The sequence below is a fragment of the Paramormyrops kingsleyae genome, chromosome 21 (assembly GCF_048594095.1).
Source record: "Paramormyrops kingsleyae isolate MSU_618 chromosome 21, PKINGS_0.4, whole genome shotgun sequence".
NCBI classification, from domain to species: domain Eukaryota; kingdom Metazoa; phylum Chordata; class Actinopteri; order Osteoglossiformes; family Mormyridae; genus Paramormyrops; species Paramormyrops kingsleyae.
The window spans coordinates 952,210-970,280 of NC_132817.1; the positions used below are offsets into that span (position 1 = coordinate 952,210).

The 18,071-nt window shown below is 39.4% G+C and overlaps 1 protein-coding gene across 2 annotated transcripts; it reads left to right on the plus strand.

The window, feature by feature from the left end:
- The first annotated feature begins 345 nt into the window (after window positions 1-345).
- On the plus strand, window positions 346-18,009 carry mpv17l2 (MPV17 mitochondrial inner membrane protein like 2). 2 transcript variants are annotated; one of them, XM_023792122.2, is made up of 9 exons: window positions 346-713; window positions 1,173-1,334; window positions 4,682-4,758; window positions 4,895-5,023; window positions 12,908-13,105; window positions 14,580-15,564; window positions 15,683-15,752; window positions 16,535-16,709; window positions 16,806-18,009. In XM_023792122.2, the coding sequence occupies exons 1-5, from the start codon at window positions 521-523 to the stop codon at window positions 12,926-12,928; spliced, it is 582 nt and encodes a 193-aa protein (XP_023647890.1). In that variant the 5' UTR covers window positions 346-520; the 3' UTR covers window positions 12,929-13,105; window positions 14,580-15,564; window positions 15,683-15,752; window positions 16,535-16,709; window positions 16,806-18,009. The 2 variants fall into 2 exon arrangements, with proteins under 2 accessions (XP_023647890.1, XP_023647889.1); XM_023792121.2 differs by lacking the exons at window positions 12,908-13,105; window positions 14,580-15,564; window positions 15,683-15,752; window positions 16,535-16,709; window positions 16,806-18,009 and adding an exon at window positions 5,429-5,831 and having other exon boundaries at window positions 348-713.
- The last annotated feature ends 62 nt before the right edge of the window (window positions 18,010-18,071 follow it).

Sequence of the window (18,071 nt, forward strand, 5' to 3'; positions counted from 1 at the left end):
AATGAAATTATTGGTGGAATGTTTTATTCTGAATCTGATCCATATATCTTTGTCCCTGTGATTATTTCGCTGATAAACCCCGGTCCCCTAAGAAAAAGAAAAAAGAACAACGAGCCGTTCTTTAAAACAGCTCTTGGAAAGGAAAAGACCCATAATGATAATGCGAGCTGATAGTACGTAGATTTAGTGTGTAGGTTACAACTACAGTATATGTGCCTCACCTGTAACACTAATATATTTCAAATGTTGACAATCGCCAAACTACTCGTTCAAACCAGGAACGTCACAAACACATACATAGTAAGTTTTTTTTGCTTCCTCTGGAAAAAAGACACTACAGTCACATGACTGATGTTGCGAAACTGCGTCGTAAACCCCGCCTGAAAACCGGAAGTCTCGAGAGTCTTCGAAACGGATCGATCCTTGGTGCTGAATTTGCCATATATACTAATAAGCTGTCAGTTACACGGTACGCTGACCTTTAACACGCTGTTTCTGGTAGGCGCAAGTAGGAAGATGAATGATGGTTTCTCGGTCGAGCAAAGAATTTCTCGTCCGCATTTGTGGCTATTCAAAACCCCTGTTGAAGGGGAAGTTTCTCCTGTTCACGAACACAGTCAGTGGAGGTGGTATGCTCGCCGTAGGTGACCTTATCCAGCAAGTAAGGGAGAGGAGGAGGGATCCGGACAAGATGCAGGATTGGTTTCGTACCGGCAAGTATTTTTAATTAGAGCGTTATTCGAAATGAATGTATTTTTCACTGTGTAATACATATAATGTAATAATGTTATCCGGCTTTCTTACACTCCCCCCCCTCTTCCATGTCATATTTGTGATGTGTCGATCTTTGGTGAGAGATGACGAAGTGGAATATACAAAATATATCAATTGATAAAATAAATTAAACGTGACACACGCTGAGAAATATCGAAAGGTAGCCTGCTTAATTATGATCATTTAAAATGTGTCAGTGGGGATATTTGAAAGTGCAGTACGGTTTATCCTACCGTTCATTTAAAACGTGGAACTGACCACAAGTAAGAGCCCAAGTGTTAGAACTTTAATATTTATTTATTTAAAAATTTCACCTAGTTTTTTATGATGGCAGAAAGAAAATGTTATTTGTCTGCAGTGTATTTTAAAAAGTTACCAGTATTTTTTTTTCTCTATAGGACGCATGTTTGCTATTGGCTGCTCCATGGGACCACTTTTACATTACTGGTACCTTTTTCTGGACAAGAGGTATACAGTCAGGAGCCTGCAAACTGTAGGAAAGAAAGTTTTAATCGATCAGCTGGTTGCATCACCAACCTTGGGAGTGTGGTACTTCTTAGGTAAGAGGTTGTTATTGTATGGAGTAGCCTATGCGTGATATGCTATTTCCCAATCTTGCCTGCGCACATAACTTCACTATCTACCATGTTGTCTAAAGCCAACTGATTTCAGCTACCGAACAGGGGGCAAGGTCAATTGATTCAAGTGAAGAAGTATTTGTGTAAGGAATATCTTGTGTGGGGTATGTATTCCAGTAAAAAAAAAATCAGTTTATTAGTCATTTTAAAAAGCTACTTTTTGTTTTTTTAAAATAGATGGCTTGGTAGCGCAGTAGGTAACACTTCTGCCTGCCTCCTGCAGGGATGGGGTTTGAGTCCCACCTCCACTTTCTATGTGTGCATTTTGCATGTTTTTCTCCCTGTGTCTCACATTTTCCTCCTGTAGTCCAAAGACTTGCCATCTGTCTGATTAGCATCTCTAATTGCCAACAGTGTATGATTGTGTGGGTATATGTACTATGTTATAGCCTGGTGTCCCATCTAGGGTATACTCCAGCCTTGTACCCTGTCCTGTCTGGGATAGGCTCAGTGGTTGGATGGATGGACAGACTTTTTAAAAATGTATTAGTTAGTATTGTAATTATATATGTATTATTTTATTGCTATGACATCTGCCCTTCCAGAAGGAGGTGTTTCATCTCGCAGGGCACCCTGGATATTATCATGAGGAGCCACAGCGCACGACTTGATGGCAACTTTGGTCTGTACTGGGAACTGAGAAGGACAGCTGCAGGGGTTCAAAAGGCAGATAAGGAGGCATTTGTTAGAGGGATCTGTGAGCAAGTCACACATGGTCTAGCGACCCACTTCTTGCTTACAGAGGAATCGAAGCATTACACACATCTGAATCTGTTTCCCGGAGAGTCGCAGTCAGGGAAAGTGATGGAGGGGTTATTACGGATGACAGCCCAGTTGTGACCCACTAAGTAGCTACTTTGAGCAGCTGTTTAAAGCTGATCCTCCAGCCAGGTTGCTGGACGTCTTTGGGTCCACAATTCTTCAGAGGCTGATCCTCCAATTAGCTGTGAACCACCCAGTGTCACTGAGATTACACAGTTGGTAAACCAGCTGAGGGTAAGGAAGATTGCAGGGATCTGTGGTATCCAGGGTGACCTCCTTCAGGCTGTGGAAACGCTGTCCTTCTGGTATTGCAAGAAATCTTTTCTTCCATTTTGGAGATAATTGCTAGCCCAGCTGATTGGAAAATGGCACTTGTTGTCCCTACCTGGAAAGGGAAGGGTGATCACCTAGGTTGCGGCATCTACAGGGGGATAACACTGCCCTCAGTGCCGAGCAAGGTCCTTGCTAGGGTCATCCTTAATAAGATCTGTGATCACTTGCTCGGGTACCAGCAACCAGATCAGTCTGATTCTACACCTAAGAAGTCTACCATCGACTTCATGGCACTGAGGGTTCTTACTGAGAGCAAACACGAATATAGGCAGAGTTTCTTTGTAGCATTTGACAATTTTTGTAAAGTGTTCTGAAACTCAGTTGATTGAGCTGCCCTGTGGGACATAAGAACATAAGAAATTTACAAACGAGAGGGGGCCATTCGGCCCATCAAGCTCTTTTGGGGAGAACTTAACAGCTCAGAGTTGTTAAAATCTTATCTAGCTCTGATTTAGCATTCTGAGACTTTGCAGGAACCCCACAAAGTTCATAGATGTCATGGCCAGCCTGTACACTGGTACTGTGTGTGCTGTGCAGAGTGGAGGCAGAACCTCTGCATTTTTCCCAGTTGATTCTAGGGTTTGTCAGGGGGTGTGTTCTTGCTTCTGCTCTGTTCAGTGCTTGCATGGACTGGGTGTTGGGCAGGGCCATGGGGTCCAGCAGCTGTGGGGCATCTATTGGTGAAGAAAGATTCACTGATCCTGACTTCCTATGATGCTGTGATCTTCATGGAATCTGTGGAGTCCCAGGAGTGTCTGGGCTTGCGAATGTCCTGGATAGCTCCAAGCCATTAATGATCTCTTGAACACAGCCATCACCAGTGTGTCTGGAGAGAATGTTGGCCGCATTGAGAGGTTGACCTACTTTAGCAGTGACATTCATGTCGCTGGTGAATCTTCATATGAAGTCGGTAGATAGATTGGAATAGCGTGCAGGGAATGAGGCTGCTAGAAAGGGGTGTGTGGCACTTCCAATAATTCTGTAAGAGGATGAAGGTCCAAGTCTTTAAGGTCCTGGTGCTCCATTTCTCGCTGTATGGCTGAGAGACATGGACATTATCCAGTGACCCGAGACAAACACTGGACTCCTTTGGTACTGTGTCTCTTTGAAGAAACCTTGGGCACCACTGATTTGACTTAGTGTCGAAGGAGTGGTTGCTCGGGGAGTTCCCGAATGAGGCACAGTACCCGCATTGTGAGGGAGCGTCAGTTATAGCACTATGGCCATGTGGCGTGATTCCCTGAGGGTGATCCGGCTCACAGGATCCTGTTTGCTGAGGACCCAAACAGCTGCACCTAGCCAAAGGGATGCCCACGTAACACCTGGCTGCAGCAGATAGACGGCTATTTCCGGAGGGTGGGACTGGACCGCATGTTGGCCTGGGGGGTTGCTGATCAGGATCCCGAGGTGTTTCATCATGTTGTGGGTGCAGCAGTGCACTGTATCAGTGCATGTTCCCCAACCTGACCTGACGACATCAGTAATAACAATATTAACACATCTGCAGTTAAATGAGAATTTTGGTCAGTATTAGGTTTACAAAACAGTAATTCTTAGTTATCACTGTCAAGTCACTTTTGTTTAACGTGAAATGTGTAATCTTAGTAATTTTTCCATTTCTTTACTTTGATTTACATATTGGGGCAGCACGGTGGTGCAGTGGTTAGCACTGTCACTATACACCTATGGGATCTGGGTTCAAGTCATTTATGTGGAGCTTGCATGTTCTCCCCATATTGTCGTGGGGGTTTCTTCCTGGTGATCTGGTCTCCCCCCACAGTCCAAAAACATGCTGAGGCTAATTGAAGTTACGAAATTGCCCGTAGGTGTGTGTGTGTGTGTGTGTGTGTGTGTGAGAGAGAGAGAGAGAGAGAGTGAACGAGCAAATAGTGTGAGTGTGCCCGGTGATGGGTTGGTGCCCCATCCTGGGTTGTTCCCCGCCTTGTGCCCTCTGGGATAGGCTCCAGACCCCCCGCAACCATTAGCAGGATAATCGGTTTCATCAAATGGACGGATGGATTTACAAGTTGTGATTCGAAGTATCATGTATCATCCATGTCTTGCCAAAGATTTCAGCTTGCTGCTTAGCTTGAGTGTCCAGTGTTATACCAACTGTTGAAGTAGAGTATTCCTGTGAAGTAAAATCCTGTGCTTCTTGCTTATTGTTTTTTTAGGTATGGGAATGATGGAAGGTCATACATTGAGTGACAGCTGGGACGAATTCAGACGAAAATTTTGGGAGTTCTACAAGGTAAATGGTACATTCTAATTGTAATAGCTGTTGACTTTGAATTCCTGAAGGTGGAATGCTAATTTTTGTGTGATTCATATTAAAAACCAGTTAAAATGATGTTGGTTTTTTGTGCATATGTGTTTCTCAAATCAAGGCTGATTGGTGCGTTTGGCCTCCAGCGCAGATGATCAACTTTTACTTCCTTCCACCAAAGTACCGTGTCCTGTATGTAAATACAATCACTCTGGGATGGGACACTTACCTCTCTTACCTCAAACATCGTGTGAGTTGACCTTTTGCACATATTTTTCTCTTTTCATTGCTTTGTTCTCACATATTTTTCTCTTTTCATTGCTTTGTTCTCACATATTTTTCTCTTTTCATTGCTTTGTTCTCACAGTAGATATTGTACTTCGATATTTGAGCATTTCCTTGTGTTTCAGTCATTGCATTAAACTGATGTTAAAAACTTAATTTTGCCAGATTTCAGACGAGGTATTAAAGGATTACACAAGTAATCTACAAATTTTGGTCTTAGTGTGTTGAACAACACTGCTAAAATAAATCATATTTTAGCCATGCAGTTGCCTATGGTGAATGGTGATTAGCATTTTGGTGTGATTATTGACATGAAAATTGCTGAGTATAATGCAACAATAAGTCTTCTAAATGCATTGCATGTTTATAGGAGAATGTCAAGAAGGAACCCTTGCAATGAAGGTGTCTATACCACACTCCACTGAGACATTTATTCTGAATATGTTGCTTTTTGTTCTCAGTGTCAGATGTCTTTATGAAACCCTGCTCTTGTTTAAGATTTAATTTTAACCTGTAATCTCTAAACTTTTCTGTAAACTTTATTTTAAATATATAGGGCAAGTTTGTATGGAAAAATGAATGAATGTTTCACTTAGAGATTATTTAGAAGTTGGTGCTGGTTGAAGGCCACTAATAATATGCTGCCATTCCACACTTAAAAAAATTGTACAATTATAATGTTTTTTTTTTTTTCATTTTTGCAATCTGTGACCTGTTTATATACAAATACAGTGTAACTTTAATAAATCCTTTTAAGCTGATGTGAAACATTACTAGTTGTTAAAACATTTGTATCTTGTGTCCTACCTTTTCCATATTTTTTGGTGGGATGGTGGCTCAGTGGCTCATACTGTTGTTTCACACTTCTGGGGCTAGGGATGTGAATTCGACCTTGTGTTTGTAGACTTTGCATGTTCTGTGTTGTGCAGGTTTCTTCTAGGTACTCTGATTTCCTTCTGCTATCCAAAGACCTACATTTAGGCTAATTGCTCTCTCTGTGGGGATTCTCACACTAGGCGATCCATATCGTGCCCAAGCACGTTTGACTCCTAAAGTCCACTTCATTTGACTAGTGTGATTGCTCCGTGCTGTGCCCAGGCACTGTACAGTGAACAGTGCCCAGGCCTTTTCAAAGAGCTGGGTCTGGGCATGTTTCAGTTGGACTTGGGCACGGTACACATCTAGTGTGATTGCTAACTGTGCCCAAGCATAGAACTCAGACATGACGTCAATGATGGGACTGTTCATTTAGCAAACATGGTGGCAAAGGGATCACTTTGGTCTATTGCAGATGTGTAGTGTTGAAAATTGAGCTGGTAAGAGTATCCAAAAACAACTGGGTGCAACACAAAAACTCTGGTATTTGGTAAAATAAGGGACTATCTTCGTGCTCCTGGATACCGAAGGTCGACTTAACAGTGCTGTGACAAACTTAAAAAAAACTGTAGGTTCAGCAACTGAAGGTACGGGATGCACTATGTTGTATACTCAAAATATCTATGAGGCCTGTGTGTCATCATGCCCAGAAAATTCCAAATAAGCCACAAAATAAGGACATTAATCAGGAACTCCATAATACTGCGTGATATTGCTTTTCTTCCTATGCTTTCTTCAACACAGTAAGTCACATGGGGATGACAGAAACGTGGTCAGGTTCTGGAACTTCAAATGCAATATAAATGCAGACCTCAGGGGAGTAAGGAAGGGGGACAGTCGTGCTGGTACAAGGCAATTGGACCTAGTGTGAGTTCACTCTAAATGTTCTGTAGTGTATGACTTTGTGTTTCTTTTTATGTGCCCTGTGAGACTGGGGTACACTTTTGATGGGATGCCAGCTCTATTCAGCACAAGCTGTTTGAATATAGAATGATGTTTTGATTAGGGGTGGGCGGTACACCAGTGTTATAGTCATTACCAGTGTGATTGTCCGACACGATATGGATTTATATTATACCGTTATCACCACAAGAATTCAGCATTTTAATTATGCAATAGCATATTTATAAAAATAAAGCATTTTACAGTATTTTCTTCAAAGCTTCATTTGTAATCTAAATACTTGTCGTTAAATAGTATTTGTAACCAGTTTATCTGCGTTCAGTCAATATTCTATGAAACACACTCAAAGTGTTGTGATAGCAAATTAATAAATTCAAAATAAACAGATTTTGTGCAATTATACACATTAAACAAAATAACCTTATATATATATATATTAATAATACATTGTTTATATATATATATATATATATATATATATATATATATATACACACACACACACATACACACACACAGCGCCTTCCACAATCATTGGCACCCCTTGTAAAGATTTGTAAAAAGGCTTAGAAAAAAATTCACCTTTTGGTGAAGCAGCTTCATGTCACACTGAAAAACTGAGAAAAATCCAACCTTTCATTAATATGAATTTATTGAAGAAAAACAAATCCTTCATCAAGAAATAATTATTTTCAACAAAAACACATGTGCCACGATTATTGGCACCACTGCTTTTAATACTTTGTACAACCTCCCTTTGCCAGTATAACGGCACTGAGTCTTCTCCTATAACATTTTATAAGGTTGGAGAATACCAAGCAGGGCATCTGAGTCCATTCCTCTTTACAGAATCTCTCCAGATCAGAGTCCTAAGCCATCTCTTGTGCACTCTCCTCTTCAGCTCAAGCCACAGGTTTTCAATGGGGTTCAGGTCAGGGGACTGAGATAGCCATGGCAGAAGCTTGATTCTGCGGTCAGATAACCATTTTTGCGTTGATTTGGACATGTGCTTAGGATCACTGTCCTGCTGGAAGATCCAGTGACAACCCAGTTTTTGTTTCCTGGCAGAGGCAGGCAAATTTTGATTTAAAATGTCCTGGTATTTCATGGAGTTCATAATGCCATGTACCCTAATAAGGTTTCCAGGGCCTTTGGAGGAAAAAGAGCCCCACAACATCACAGAACCTCCACCATATTTTGCATTTGTGATAAGGTTAATTTCATTATAGCCATCTTTCTTTTTACGCCAAACATCATGAACTCATGTTCGTATCCCTGTTAACCAGGAAGTAATGGATTGCAGCTTGAAGGTTCCTATTCACTCCACTCAATGTATAATTCACAAGGGAAACATGCTTCAGTTACATTGTGTTCACTATAATTTCCAGGGGTGCCAGTAATCAGAAGCAGAACATCCACAGTGGTATTCTCTGGAATACTTCCCGTGCCACATGCAAGCCAGGCTAAGTTATCTGAGATAAGGGGATTAAATGTGTGGCTAAAATGGTGGTGTAGGAAAGAGGGGTTTAGGTTTATGGGGCACTGGAAGACCTTCTGGAACAGGTGGGACCTGTTCAAGCTGAATGGGTTGCATCTGAGCCAGAGGACACCCAGTGTATTGGGGAGCCATATGTGTAGAGTAGTTGAGGAATGTTTAGACTAGGGACTGGGTGGGCAGGGAGGTTAGTTAAGAATATAGGTGGGGAGAGACAGAAAGCCCCAATAAATATTAAAAGTGGGCAGTGTAAAAGGCCTACCCTTTGTGGTCTGTATTTCCACAAATGGAAATTAACTAATGATTTAAAAAATAAGCAGGAGTATCTAAGCTTACAGGTTGAGTTAAACAACATTAGACTCTCTAATAGGAATGTAGAAAGAAAAATTGCATTGGAGGCTAAGGATGACAATAAAAGTTTCTTTCAATATTTTAACTCCAAAAGAGCTCTAAAAGCTGAAATCACTAATTTGCAGGATAGTAAGGGCCTTACAATCAGGGCCGCCCCTGGCCAAATTGGGGCCCTAAGCAGAATTTTATCTTGAGCCCCCCCCCCCCCATTACAAAATGACGAAACGCCATTTAGGTTTTTCAGCATTGACCCTGTTATGACAAGAAATCTATCATACAAGCAGATTATTAAGATTGAATACTTAGGAGCTCTTATGTGTAAGCATGAACCATTTACACCTGGCTACACCCTCCCTTTCATGGCGCTGATGGGGATGTATCTGGATCGCGTTTCACCGTTGCGTTGTTCATTAGATTACCATGCGAATTCGATTTCAATTCTATTTAAAATGCGAATAGCGATCTTCACGTCTGGGCAGTACTATACGCCCCCGATGCAGGTAAAACCATCAACGATGACATGGTTTACTTTTTTGCCGATTTAACCTAATTTTAAAAACTTTAAATACTTCCGACAATGGAAGTTTTGAAAAGAAGACAGATTACGGATTTAGCCAGCGTTTTTTCATGATTCTACATGAAGATTTCAGATATAAACGGAAATACACGAGAAAGATACGCGTCGTCCCCGGAGGGTTAATCTCCGGTCAACATCTAGACAGAATTATCCTCTCTTCTGTCTCATGATTAGCAGGGTAGCAGTTAGGGTGTTTGTGCCACAAAATGTTTCTTTTTTATTTCAACAACATACCCACATTCAAGTGAAGCACGATCCTCCTTTTTCTTTCTCTTGCTCCCAATTCGTATTGCCATTTGGAGGCCATCTCTCTACCTGCATGGAACTGCCTGTCGGCGTATTTGACCGCTGATTGGTCAGATGCTGCGTGCTGTCAATCACTGCGGCAACGTGTGTCATGTAAGATTACTCGTCTCTTTTTTTTCTCTCCTGCCTTGGGCTGACTTGGTGCTCTACGAGCGCCTCACGGCAGCGATGCACATCGTTTGCGCATTTGCAGAGAATGTGTCCCCTTGTGGAAAATGCCCCCCCCCCCTGGATCGTGGGGCCCTACGCACAGCGCGTGTTCTGCGTGTAGGGAGGGGCGGCGCGGTAACACTTTATAATACTGTTCCGTCGTTAACAGGTAAATATGCAAGAAGTAAGCAGCAACAAAGGAGTAGTGCTTCATTAACACCTAAATCGGTACTATTAACTACTAAGGAATTATGCTTAATTACTCAATAGGTAATAGTGAACTAATTATTATAGTAGTTCGCTATTACTTCATTAGGAACTATTGAGTATTGCTGATCTCATTGGGAATTATGTACTAACTATGGATTATTTATAACTACTAGTTCATTACTCATCAAATGAACAGTGCTTTTTTTTTTTTGGACTAACAGGAACTTACAGGCTACTGTTCTCAATGATTTTTGCCATTTTTTCCCTTTTGGAATAACAGGCTTGTTTATACTGTTCTTGTTCTTTAGTAACTCCTATGGAAGAAGTAATAAAGTGTTACCGGCGGCGCTGCTTATAATTGATTAAATGAAATTGATATAGTAAATGAGTTTACGCCATAAGTGGAAATTAGCGGGAGAACATTTTAAAATAAATTTGAGGAAGCAGTTCTTTACACAGCGTGTAGTTGGAGTATTTAAATAGTCTCCCTACTAGTGTAACGCAAGCTAAAACCCTGGGTTCCTTTAAATCAGAGCTAGATGAGATTTTAACAACTGTGAGCTATTAGTTAAGTTCTCCCCAAACGAGCTTGATGGATCGAATGGCCTCCTCTCGTTTGTAATTTTCTTATGTAATCGTGGCACGTGTGTTTTTGTTGAAGATAATTATTTATTGATGAAGGATTTTTTCCTTGGAATAAATTTATGTTAATGAAAGGTTGGATTTTTCTCAATTTTCCGTGTGACATGAAAGCTGCTTCACCAAAAGATTTTACAAATCTTTACATGGGGTGCCAATAATTGTGGAGGGCGCTGTATATACAGTATACTGGTGTAGTTGGAAATAGTGAGAATTTAGAGGTTAGTCCAGAAAATATCAATGAGACATTGTTTTTAAAGAATCTGGCTCTCTTTTACCTGAAATTACAGGCTAAGTTATTGCTTCCATCGTCAGTCATTCAGACTATCATTGAAGACATGCAGTCAGTTTATGATGTCAACCAGTCACATCTACTCTTTAAACTAAATGAGAAATTGGTTGCACTTGGGGTTCCAGAGGCTTCCATTAATGATGTCATGGACAGTCTGAAAGCAGATGATCTCTTACGAGCATGTAATAGCCACACACTAAAAACAGATCAGCGCAGGAAAACCGTGTTCAAGAACAGTTTTAATTATGTTGAACCCATTCCCATTTGTCTAGGACATAATGAAGCTGGCAAAGAGCGTTTTTTACAGTACGTCCCTGTAAAACAGACAATTGAGGCCCTTTTTCGTTGTGAGTCGGTTTGGAATCAGTACAGAGAAGTACACAGCCGTATCCAGTTGAAGGATATTTTTGAAGATCTGTGGGATGGTGAAAACACCACAAAAAATTTGGCTCAGACAGAAAGGTCATCTTTAGGCTTGATACTTTATCAAGATTCATTTGAAGTTGTGAATCCCTTGGGGTCAGAAAAGAAAAAACACAAAATACTAGCCATGTATCTCACACTTGCAGACCTATTGCCATACAACCGGTCAAGTATTGACCAAATGCAACTGGTTTTTCTGTGTAGAGAACAAGATTTCAAGTATTTTGGTCAGGAATTGGTCATGGGAGGCTTGATGAAAGACCTTCAAGACCTTGAGACTAATGGCATAGTGCTACCTGATGGACAGGTATGCAGAGGAATCTTGCGAGCCATTGCAGGAGACAACCTCGGTTCACACAACATCGGAGGTTTTCTTGAAAATTTCAGTGGCAATAGGTACTTCTGTCGATATTGTGAAATTGAAAAAGATGTGTTTCAGGCAGATCCTTTGTCCAAAGCCAACACTCGGACACCAGAGTCATACAAAGAGCATGTTCAGAACCTCGAGGAGCATTCTGTTCATAGCGGAGGTATTAAATTTGACTCCTTATTCAACAGCCTGTCTATGTTTCATGTCTGTCAACCTGGGTTGCTTCCGTGTCTTGGGCATGATTTGTTTGAAGGCGTTGTTGCCTCTGATCTTGCATTGTGTATCAATCATCTTGTCACTGTTGACAAACAGTTCACTTACACTGAATTAAATCGGATAATTGATCAGTCTCGATATTTAGGTAATGATGCAAAGGACAAACCTTGTGTGGTGAGACCAGGAAGTGATAGACTGAGTGGCCATGCTGTGCAGAACTGGTGCCTACTGAGACTGTTACCAGTGTTGATCGGAGAGAAAATTACTTCTCCTGCTGACAATGAGATATGGCAATTGGTGTTACAACTAAGAGAAATTGTGGCATTGATTTGTGCACCAGCAATTTCTGCTGACCAGATAGGCTATTTAAGGGTCCTTATTGAGGAATACTTGCATTCCAGAAAACAAGCCTTTCCTCATCATCGGCTTAAACCTAAGCATCATTACTTGAGCCACTATCCAGAGCTCATCATTCAGTTTGGTCCACTTATTCGCTTGTGGACTATGAGGTTTGAAAGCAAGCACACATACTTTAAACGGTGCACAAGAAAACTGCGTAACTTTAAGAATGTGTGCTCAAGCCTTGTAGAAAGAAACCAGCTTTTACAAGCATATCTCAGCGCTGGAAAACTCTTCCCACCATCAATTGTAGTAGAAAAGGCAACTGAGTTTTTTCCATGTGACTACAGTGATGGGAATTATGATTTTGGACCTGAAAGTACTTTGATTAGTCATGAAGCGACTGTAAAAGGAACCAAATACAAAAAAAGCATGTTTGTTGTTATCAGTAAAGATGAGGATGGGCTTGAAGTTGGTAAGATTATTATGATACTTAATCATAAAAACTCTGCAGTCTACTTCGTTACTGAAAAGTATAAGGCTTTGTGTCTACATGATGTAGGTGTTCACTGCATCACACCAATCAAGAGCTGTTACTACTGTGTGAACCAGGAGGACCTACTGGATTATTACCCTCTACCTCAGTATGCAATTCATGACATGGCAATAATTGTTCTTCACCATTCTTTTCCCTCTTTGTAGGGCAATGAGCATTGTGAATGAAGATCATCCTCAGAATTTTGCCAACAATTTCCAAAGACACTCTACAGGCATTGATAGACAAGCTATTAAACTCCGGTCTGGAATCTACACAAGACCTGAAATATGTGACTCAAGAAGATATTGCTGACCTACTACCGGCCATTCAACTACGGAAGCTTCTGGAAGCATTTAAAAAAGGTAATACATAGTTCCCTTCCAGAACAGCGAAGTAGTTCACTTCCAGAACAAAAAAATTACAGGTAACGTACTCAACCATTGTCAAGATGTTCATGTCTTTCTTTCCTCATTCATAAAGAAAGTATGTTTTTTGAGGAATTGTCTCCATATAGCTTGAGTGGTGTCCGCGAGTTTGACCATCCAAAATGCAGTTTAAATGCAGCTTCAAAGGACTCTAAATGATCCCAGCCGAGGTAGAAGGTCTTATCTTGTAAAACGATCTGTCATTTACAAAAAAAATCAAAATAAAAATGTATATACCCTTTAACTTCAAATGCTTGTCTTGTCTAGCTCTGCAATGTGCATGCATACTCTGTATAATCCGGGTCAATACAGTTGGGTATGTCGAAAAACTTTCATCTCATTTTCTTCATCCAACATCACTGCAGAAGTACTGACCCAGTGTTTACAAAGTGAACATGCAAGGAAGTTCAAATGCCCTTTACAAAAAAAGGTAAAACAGCGAATTTGGAAGTTAAAATTAGATTTTTGACATGCTACTGTATTGATCCGGATTACACAGAGTATGCACGCGCATTGCAGAGCTAGACATAATGAGCATTTGAGGTTAAAAAGTATATACACATTTATTTTATTTTATTTATTTATTTTAGAAAATGCCAGATCGTTTACTAGATAAGACCCTTATTCCTTTGCTGAGATCGTATAGATCCCTTTGAAGCTGCATTGAAACTGCATTTTGAACGTTCAAACTCGGGGGCACCATTGAAGTCCACTAATTGGAGATAATTCCTGAAATGTTTTCCTCAAAAAACATAATTTATCTATGACTGAAGAAAGAAAGGCATGAACAGCTTGGATGACAATGAGGTGAGTACATTATCTGTAAATTTTTGTTTTGGCAGTAAACTACTCCTTTAAAGCTTCTTATAAGTACAGGAAACTTATTTCTAACTTGCACTGTTTTACAAGTGTAATTGATAATTTCCAGGACTTCCTGCATATTTACCAATTGTCTTTGTGCTAATGCACACTGATAGTTGTAAATAGTTGTAAATGTACATTGTGCTCAATTTAGCACGTGACCTGCAAGTTACAGATATTTCCAATCACTTAATGTTTGATTTACAGGCCTTCAAGGTGACCAGTGTTTTATTTTATTATTATTATTATTATTATTATTATTATTATTATTATTATTATTATTGTAAAACAAAACTTGGTTAATCTCCTATGGTTAATCTCATATTTTTTACAGGCCTTTACAGGATACAGATATTTCCAGTCATTAATGTTTTATTTACAGCCCTTTGAGGGGACCAATATTTTATTATATATTTTTTGAATGATAAATTAAAACTTGCTTAATCTCATAATTCATCTCATATTATTTACAGGCCTTAGAGGTGACCGTAGAGAAACTTAGAGTTTTTTTTTTTTTTTTTTAAAGTTGCCTCTGCTTTTCCTATTTCAGAGACAGAGATGGTCTCTTTGGACCTACAAATTCTTCCTTCCCCCACACCACAAGTCAGCTCTCCTTCAGTCCTTCCTTGCTCCAGTGCATCAAGTGGACTCTCAAATCAAGAATCTAGCAGCTCCGAAAACTGCGGTCCATCCTCCCAAATCAAAAAAACATGGCCAGAGACATTTCAGATTCCTTGGACTGCAATGCCTATGGACATTCGTTCAGCACTGGCTGATGGCAAGAGACCTTCACCAGCAGCAAGGCGACAAATGGTCAGAGTTTTGGCAGATGAGATGAGGAAATATGAGCTATACCCAACACGCGGACAATGTGTCACAGTTTGTCGAAACATCATCCGCCAGTATCCTCAAAGTTTTGCCGATCTCCGTGACAATGGTCAGGTATTAGGAAATGGTTATACCTCACTGTTAATTCAAATTAAAAACCGAATTGAAAATCTTAACCGCACCACCAGCTTTCGCCAACACCGTTCGTCTAGTGATGGACTGAAGAGAGGGCCTACTGATACATATGGCTGCACCAGATTTCAGCCTGATCTCCCACCAGAGGAGACAGACGAAACCATAGAGCAGAAACGTCAGCGATATACCATCGAGATGGAATAAATGGGGTTGAAAAAGCAGAAGTTAAGCAACTTATGGAAACAACCTTTTGCCTCCAGCGGCAGCAAATAAACATATTACCAGCACCCACCATCGCTGATTTAAAACAGCAGTGGCCATACCTTTTCACTCAAAAAGGGCTTCATGCTCATTTTGAGCTTCTTACTGATATCAAAGTTATGCGTGCACTTGAGCTTGCCATGGAAGAGTGTGGAAGAGCCATTATGGAGTTTTTCAGCAACAAACCCTCCAATGCAGATGTCAGGGCAGTCATTTCTCTGCGGCCAGACCTCGAGCTTTCCCTCTGCGTCATCCAACTTCTCATGGCTCACTTCTCTGAGACTCAGGAAGGGCTGATCCTTTTTGCAAATGTAAGTTTTTTTTTTTTCTATAATGGGTATTATTGTTAATAAAAAAATTTAATGCATACAAGGCATTATTATTAGTGTATTTTGCCTCTATGTCCTCATTATTGTAACTGTGTCTTAGGCATCTTCAACTGCAGCTGATGTAGAAAGAACACTTGAACTACCTGCAACTCCTCGACTGATTCTCCTTGGTATGTATAAAACATTTTTTACATAAGCCACTAAGGGTGTTTTTTTTCTGTATTTCAGCAAACATGGTAAATTATTTTGTACAAAGCAATATACAAAAATACACAAAATAAATATTCTGTCATCTTTTACCCACACTAATGCCATTCCAAGCCTTTCAGACTTCATTCATCTTCGGAAAACAAATGATTATATTATTAAAATTCTTTCATCATTTTTGTTCATCAAATGAAAGTCCAAAAAAAAAACTTTAATGCTTCAAAACGTTCATAAAGTTGTTGTAAATGTATTGATTTAATTTTGTTCATTCATGTATAAACATTCATCATACATACCTGTAGAGCAAAAAAGCTGAAACATGCTTAGATGACATGTGAGAACCAATGAAGTTCGTTCTTGTCTGTCAGGCTAGCATGTTTGAGTTTCCATTTACCATGGTTTTGACTTGACTTTTAATGGATGAACAATAATGAAAGAATATTAAAAATAGATTCAATTTTTCTTTGAAGGTGGGAAGGTACTTACTAAATTTTAATGCATTATTAAATTTTAATTTTGTAACCCTTCATCTACAGTATATTGAGCAAAAATATTGAGTTAAATCATAACAATTGCAGCAACAGTTTCACAATACACAATATATACACATGTTGACTTCATGTTGTCCACAATCAACATTTTGAAATGCATTCGTTATGATAAAAGAACAATGATTTTAGTTTCTGGCAGTAGAAAATTAATATTTTATGTGACTGCTGACTGCTTTTTCTTGGGAATGTTTTAGGTGAAAAACCAGGAAGCTACATTAATAAATGGATGATCAGTTTTGAGGGGCAAGTAATTTGTGAGAGCATCCAGCCAAGTTTTCTGTCTGGTCTTGCAGCTGTGTTTTCGATTATCTACAATTTCAATGTGGAGTACCAAGTGGAAGCTGCATGCACATTGGAATTCATTCAGAGGTTAGATGCTTAAATTCATAGATTAATTTCTCTTCACATTCTTGTTATGTAAACTTTTACCCACACTAATTCTGAATGTACGCATTTGTTTTTCAGGCGCTTCATTGGTATAAACCCTGAAAAAGGCACCAAGGGTGGAAACGTCCTATCAAAGCGGACAGGGAAGGTCACCCACAAGAAGAAAACAGTCAACACTCGGGTTGCCAGTCTACTTAAGAAGCTAATGGACTTCGAGTGGGATTTCATATAAGTGAACCCACTCATTCACTGATATACCACACACACACACCTTACACATACTCTTCACTCATGACAAAAACATTCTTTTAGTGTGTTAATCGCACAATTTTTTTCAGGTGTTCATTCTTGAATACCTACATTTTGACTTCATTCTACATTGAATTTTTTCTTTAATTTATATTCACTAATAATTCAGTAATTCAGTCATTCTTATTCACTCAGTTCTCTGAGTCATTTAGTTTGTTCTAATGTTATATGAATGTTGTGTTTATTGAGTTAAAATTTAATTCTGAAGCTTAAGTTTGTTTAGTCATTCCACTTGCTGTGCTACAGCCACTAATTTTAGTAATATCTTGTGATTAAAAGTGGCTTTTGTTTTTCAAAGGTATACTAAAGCAAGTTTTGAAGTTACACTGCATTGTGTTACATTTTTAATGTTTGTGCATTGTACTAAAGCATGTTTTTTTAGCAAATCAATGAAATATCTAGGAAAATAATTTCACCTTTTTTATTAGCAGTCCATTTCTCAGTATAACATACAGAAAAAAAATAACATTAATTAACTATTAATTCTTTTGACAGCAATGTACTGTTAATGTAGAAAATAACAGCTTCATGCTGTATTTTCGAAAACAGCAACAAACTGTAAATTTCAACAACAGCAAGACACTGTTAATTTAACAGTATAACTTGCTGGCAACCGTGCTGCCAGTTACTTACTGTTTTTCCGACATTGTCACAACGTTGAATAACAGCTGAAATCCTGTTTTTATGTTGACAACATTGTTTCAACGTAAATATTAGTGATGGGAAGTTAGGCTCAATTAACTGATTCGATTCTTTCGAACTGTCCGTTGTAATGAATCGATTCTAAAACCGATTCTATGATTCATTTTTTCCCGTCTTTTTTGCGCCTGGTCATGTGACTCAACGAATTGTGGGATCGGATAATAAATCTGTCTCAAGGTTACGTTGTTTGACAAACACAGCGCTGGTGTTCAACAAAAATGTTCAGCTTGACTATTCACAATAAAAAAGCAATATATAAAAAGCAGAAAGGGTGTCGATGCTGAATAATATACGTGTATATACACTCACCTAAAGGATTATTAGGAACACCTG